General features: G+C 40.2%; 1 protein-coding gene across 3 annotated transcripts in view; it reads right to left on the bottom strand.

The window, feature by feature from the left end:
- LOC146456215 (coiled-coil domain-containing protein 171-like) overlaps positions 1-6,000 on the bottom strand; it is a 34,870-nt gene that overhangs the window by 13,855 nt on the left and 15,015 nt on the right. For all 3 annotated transcript variants that reach the window (XR_014858841.1, XM_085093323.1, XM_085093322.1), the window contains exons 12-16: positions 5,382-5,493; positions 5,139-5,245; positions 3,575-3,664; positions 1,307-1,468; positions 370-408 (exon numbers count right to left, since the gene is read on the bottom strand). Coding sequence is in view for 2 of the 3 variants with exons in the window: in XM_085093323.1 (XP_084949449.1) it covers positions 370-408; positions 1,307-1,468; positions 3,575-3,664; positions 5,139-5,245; positions 5,382-5,493 (510 nt within the window). In the remaining variant the exon portion in view is untranslated. The remainder of the gene's footprint in view (positions 1-369; positions 409-1,306; positions 1,469-3,574; positions 3,665-5,138; positions 5,246-5,381; positions 5,494-6,000) is intronic.

Raw genomic sequence — 6,000 nt, 5'->3', positions numbered from 1 at the left:
CGACACGAATTGTTTCGTGTAAATCAAACTCACAACTCGCTTACGACTTTCGTGCACGTCACAAAAAATGTCGTAGGATTTTAAAACATGTTTCAAAATCCTACGACAATCGTAGGTATAGGCAATGTTGAATGACGAGAGTTGTGTGCGATTTTTTGCATGACGCGAGCAGCGTGCGCTCTAGAAATCGAATGCGACAGTCGTAAGCAAAAGTTGTACCGTCTAAATCGTCATTTCAAGAACGACATGAATTATGAACGACGAACTGGGAAGAAAAACAAGTTATAATCAACTGCCACTTAATAGGGGCTAAAAAAAATATCGAAATCTAAAAAAAAATTCTTCAGTGAATTGATCAGAGGGTCTTACCTCATCTTCACGAGTTAAAACGCTCTTCACTTTGGTGGCCTAGAGAAAGAGCAAACCAAACAAATTAGCAAGAAGTTATTTATTAATAACGACTTTATTGAGCAAATAAACCCGTTCAGGTGGATGGTATATCGGACGATATTGGATATTATTAAAAACTGGTTCATTGTATAATGCAATTCCAGGGATTTGATCGGCTTAGCGACCATGGTGTATGAGCCATTATACCATGCCCGAGAAATGGTGACCATTAATTATCTTCTGGTTGTTCTTGCAAAGCAAAATCAGCAAGATTTAGCAATATTTCTTGATTGTTTTAAATAATACAATTATTCCACTCACGCTTGTCGAATACGAGATGATTATAGCTAACTCGGCATTACGCGCCTCATTAGCTATCATCTCATATCCAACGTGCGCTCGTGGAATACTTGTTAAATACCCTAGGCTAGAAGATTTGTCCGAAGGATGAACAGTTGGTCATATCTTAGCCAAAGGTATTATTAGAAAAAGGTTTATTTATTTCATAACCCTCGGATTAATTTCTTAAACGTGCACACTTTATTGTGGGCAAGAGAAAACAGCCAATAATGGGGAGGTCCCAGTGATTGCCCGTACATAAAATAAGCAAGCTGACTCGATTACAAAATTTTATGACATGTGATAGAGTTTTTAAAAGTAAAAACCCTAAAAATGTGAGCTTCATTTTGAATATTTTTCCAGGGCATAAAATTCGAACGACGGGTATCAAATCGGCGTTGGTTATCGCCTGATTACCGCCATCCGCTTCTGTACTACGCGACATGTTTTTGTCTTTTTGATAGCACGCGGAAATTAATGGCTGGGTTACAAATCAACACATCCCTCTTTTATGAAGAATATCGAACACTCAACTTTACAAGCGAACTTGAACTAATGTGGCGAAGATAATGATTACCTCCTCCTCTGAATTTTGAAATTTGTTCTTAGCTTCATCGATGGCCTTGTTCAATGTCTGGATGTCAATCTTCATGGCTGCTATCGTGGCTTCTTTCTCTGCGCATTCCGTACGTGACCTGGCAAGCTCTTTGACTTTTGATGCCACTGTGTTTTCTGCTTCCTGGCAAGAAGTACAGAGAGAACGTTATGTTTTACTACCCTGCGTGTCTGGAAAAAGAAGCTTTTGCCACATCTTTGACCAATTACATATAAAAGTAAACCCAAACTCAGCCCTACTATAGAGCGGTTTCCAATTGAATGTCGTAAAACCAAAACCAAAGTAATTACTCTGGCCATTCGCAACAGATGTTAACAGCACAACCAGCCAATCAGAATTCGAAGCAAATACATGTAACCGGCGTCAAGCGCGGGAAAACGCGTGCGGCGAAAACACGATTGGTTTTGGTTTGGATTGATATTCCCATTGGTTGAGAAAGTGGCGCGAGTTTTGTTAACCAATCACAGAGCGTAGTAATACAAAACCAAAGCAAACGCAAAATTACTTTCGACACTCAATTGAAAACCGCTCTAACGCCATTCAGAATTTGCATTTACAGTGGAACTCCGCCTTACGACCATCACGTTATTAAGACCACTATTTTGTGCCCCAAACGAATTGAAAGTCTGGTCATTTCCTTAGTTTTACAACCTCGTTAATCAGACCACGCCGTTATTACGACCACATTTTCACGGCCCGGAAGGTGGTAGTATTAACGGGGTTCCGCTTCGAGCTCTGGGCGCAGTTGTTCAAAGCTAGGTTAAGCTAATCCTGGGTTAACATAAACTTTGATTCAAGTTTAATGACTAATCAATAAAGATTCTTCCAAAAGATTTTTATCCTTTAGTTTCAGTAACTTAGACCTTTCTTTACCATTACTTTTTTAGCTTAAAATTAGCTCTTGAAAACATTTAAAATAAGCAAGATGAAAACCTTGTTTAAGTTTTAATTGGGGATTAGTGTTAATCGGCTTTCGAACAACCCGGCCCTGATGGGTTCATTATAAATATGTATACACTCGATTGCAAAAACGTTGATACCTAAAAAGCATAAACCATGGACGATGAGACCCAACGGACTTGTGGGTAGTGTTTAAAAATTGCCCCTTGTTGGCCAACTTGACACTTTAAGGAAAGCTTGAACAGTTTCCGTCATTCACCACGTGCAACTAATTTTGGTTATCAACCAACGCACGAGAATAGAATGCTATGCAAATAAATTTAGTACACTTATACCCATAAAGCCATTGGGTCTCATCGTTCACGGTTTATGCTTTTTAGGTGTCAACGTTTTTGCAATCGAGTGTATATATTTTGATCTGTTTTGAACAGCTAAGGTTACTACTTTGGTTTTCGTTTTACGACACTCTTTAGAAGCAAATATAAGCGTGGTAAACGAATACGACAAGTCACGATTGGCTTACAAGCAGATTTTATTTTGTTGAGAAAGTGGCGTTGAAGAAAGGTACCTGAGGCCAGCTGCGCCAAGCACGAGTGCATGCGCCAAATCATGATTGGTTCTGATTGGCTGAAGAAAGATCATGTTTTCTCTGATTGGCTAACACAAGCACGGGATATTTTCAAACACAAGAAAGCACTTTGTGTGGAGGACTGCGCGTAAAAATTGCTGGGTCAGTCCAAAATATTAACACAGTACCAACAAAGTAAACACCACGTTAATGAATCTGACTTTAGAAAGGCTAATTGACTACAGACACAGTGATTTAACACTCTACCAACAAAGAAAGAAGGTACATTTAAGCCTGTGCAACAAGTGGCACAAGATACTTTGTTTGAACTAATTAAGGACGGTGCTTACTTTTGTTCCTGCGCATACGTTCTGCGCATCTCGAGATACTCGGGTTTCTTATGGGTGGTGCCTACTAATACAAACATGTTTTTGCGCGTTTTAAAACTATGCGGAGGAAGAAGAACTTGGTATCCAAAGAGAAAATTGGGGCTAAGAATGCATTTTTCAGAGATAATTAAGTTTCAATTTGGTAAAAAAGCCATACATTGCTTTGAATTTTACTGCTTTTTAGAATTATTGTTGCTTAATTACCCCCAAAAGATGCCCTGCTACCTATTTTCATTCTGGATTCCGGTGGTCCATACTAAAGGTATACTTTTCCCGAATAGTCATAAACTGTGCAAAAATACTTCTTTATTAGGAGGCACCGCCCTTAATTACAGAGCTACCACAACAAACAGCAGTTAGTTGCTAACTTACTTTCATTGCTTTTTCTCTGCTGGTCACCATTTCTCTGTAATGATCACAATCTGCTGATAGCTTTTCCACAACTTCCCTCAATCGTTTGAGCTGAAATTATTTAAAACAAACACTCATTGATTATATGCATTGCACGTGTAAATAATAGGGAACTTCAGCAACCACAAGGGCGACGGAAACGAAAACGGCACTTGAAAATATTACTTCATTTCATTTGTACTACATCGTGATTATTTCAACTCATTCAACTTGCACAAAAACGTCGAACTACTCAGGAACCAAATTAGTAGGAGTGGCGTTCGAGTTAAGAAAGAGAATGAAAAATTCACCGTTGTGTGTTCACGTTCTCCACAAAACCTTGAATTTAGTCATTTCACATTGTGTTTTGCAAAGGACGGCAATGAAATAAACCAAAAATTAAAACACACGTGCAGAGCGCTTATTTTTCCTTATTAAACCTATTGTTTTGAGGCGTTGTCTTTGCCTTCACCGTCGTCGTTGCTTAAGTTCCCTAATAGACCTTAATCACTCGGCGGCCATGTTAAGTCTCAGGAGAATAAAAAGCTTTGTTTTTGCACGGCAAGCCTCGCACTGAATTCGCGTCTGGCCGAGGCTTGCCGTGCAAAAACAAAGCTTTTATTCTCCTGAGACTTAACATGGCCGCCGAGTGATAAAGGTCTATTTAGGCTAAAGACGGTGGCTTCTTTTTGCCACTGCGCATACGTTGTGCGCATCTCTTGTGGCCCTATGTTCTTGCGTGGTTTGTAACTACGCTGGAAAAGCAGATCTTGACAAGGGTTATTGGAATCCGAGAAGAAAATTAGGGGTAATCACGCATTTTTTTGAGATAATCTTCAATATGGGGAAAATGCCATACATTGTTTTGTAGTTTATCTCTGACAAAAATTCCTGAAAACCCACAGTTTTCTTTTTGGATTCCAATAGTCCTTGCTAAGATCTGTTTTACCCGAAAAAATACCTCTGTTTTAGAAAAAAAAGGGTCTTTACACTCGGACTACGTAGAATACGCGTTCTTTTGCGAGAAAATTAAATTCCAATGGAAGCTATAGAGCAGACGTTTCCGTGGCACTGTTTATCATGCGTTACATGGTGTTTCTTACTTTCGAGTCTCTAGGTAAAACCATCAAATAGAAGCTATTAAGCAGTACTTTCCAGAGGAATTTGACTTCATTTTTTACAGCTAGAAATTTCAGATATTTTGGCACTGAAAATTGTCATTAAGTCGTCTTACAGCAGTTTCCAATTGAGTGTCGTAAAACTAAAACCAAAGTAATTACTCTGGCCAATCGCAACAGATGTAAACAACACAACGAGCCAATCAGAATTCGAAGCAAATACATGTAACTGGCGCCAAGCGCGGGAAAACGCGTGCGGCCAAAACATGATTGGTTTTGGTTTGGATTCCCATTGGTTAAGTGGCGCGAGTTTTGTTAACCAATCACAGAGCGTAGCACTGCAAAACCAAACCAAACGCGAATTACTTTCGACACTCAATTGAAAAACCGCTCTAAGAGGCACCAAAGCAACTAAGTGTCAAGCGCACCTCAGCTGTCGCATTAGAGCACCGGTTCTGATAATCCACTAGTGTGTGGCGCAGATTCTCCAACACAGCAGCTGGTGACAAAGCCTTCTGTTTTTCTCTCCTGTGACCTAACAATAGGAACAAACGATTGAAAGCAGTCATGATGACATGGAACTTCAACTGCGCCTGCAGGTCTAAACAGATATTTGACTTTTTGCATACACCCTGTATACACATACACTCAACATCAAGGATTGCATGTACCTTGTCGCTTGTGCTCATCAGGTTTTTCAATCTGAAAATTCTCCAAGAGCAGTTCCAGTTCACGCATGCTGCTCCCATAGGTTGTGTCCAGCTGAATTTGTCGTTTCTTTGCCTACAAAATAAAAAAACAAAACCATTTTGTAACAGTACACACCTGACCGAAATTTCGACACCAGCCTGGGAGGCCCGGATGGCCGCAAACTACAGTCAACTCCCTTTGTTGCGGACACTCTCGGGACCGCGAGTTAGTGTCCTTAATAGCGAGAGCCCGTAATAGAAGGAATCTATGTCAGCCGTCAAACGTCTGTAATTTATATTTGACGGGGATTTAGCTGCTGTCCGTATTATCGGTGTGTCCGTAATAGCGAGGTGTCCGCAAGGTGAGAGTGGACTGTACAAGCAAATGACATTACTGTAATAATTCAGTTCTTGTAGAGGAATGGTGGTGTAGTGATTAGCGCATAGGGCTTTCGGTCGGACGAGGAAAGTAGGATGGTCAACGGTTCAAGATTGGGTTGAAGCGTGGTCAGGTTATATCTTTTTTCCATGTTGTTGCTCTTTACTCAGGTGTATAAACGGCTATCAGTCCCATACGATGGGGGGTTCACTACGATGTTGT

This window comes from Pavona decussata, unplaced genomic scaffold (genome assembly GCF_977016875.1).
Source record: "Pavona decussata unplaced genomic scaffold, jaPavDecu1.1 SCAFFOLD_260, whole genome shotgun sequence".
Classification (NCBI taxonomy): Eukaryota; Metazoa; Cnidaria; class Anthozoa; order Scleractinia; family Agariciidae; genus Pavona; species Pavona decussata.
This window is presented reverse-complemented; position numbering and strand designations above follow the sequence as displayed.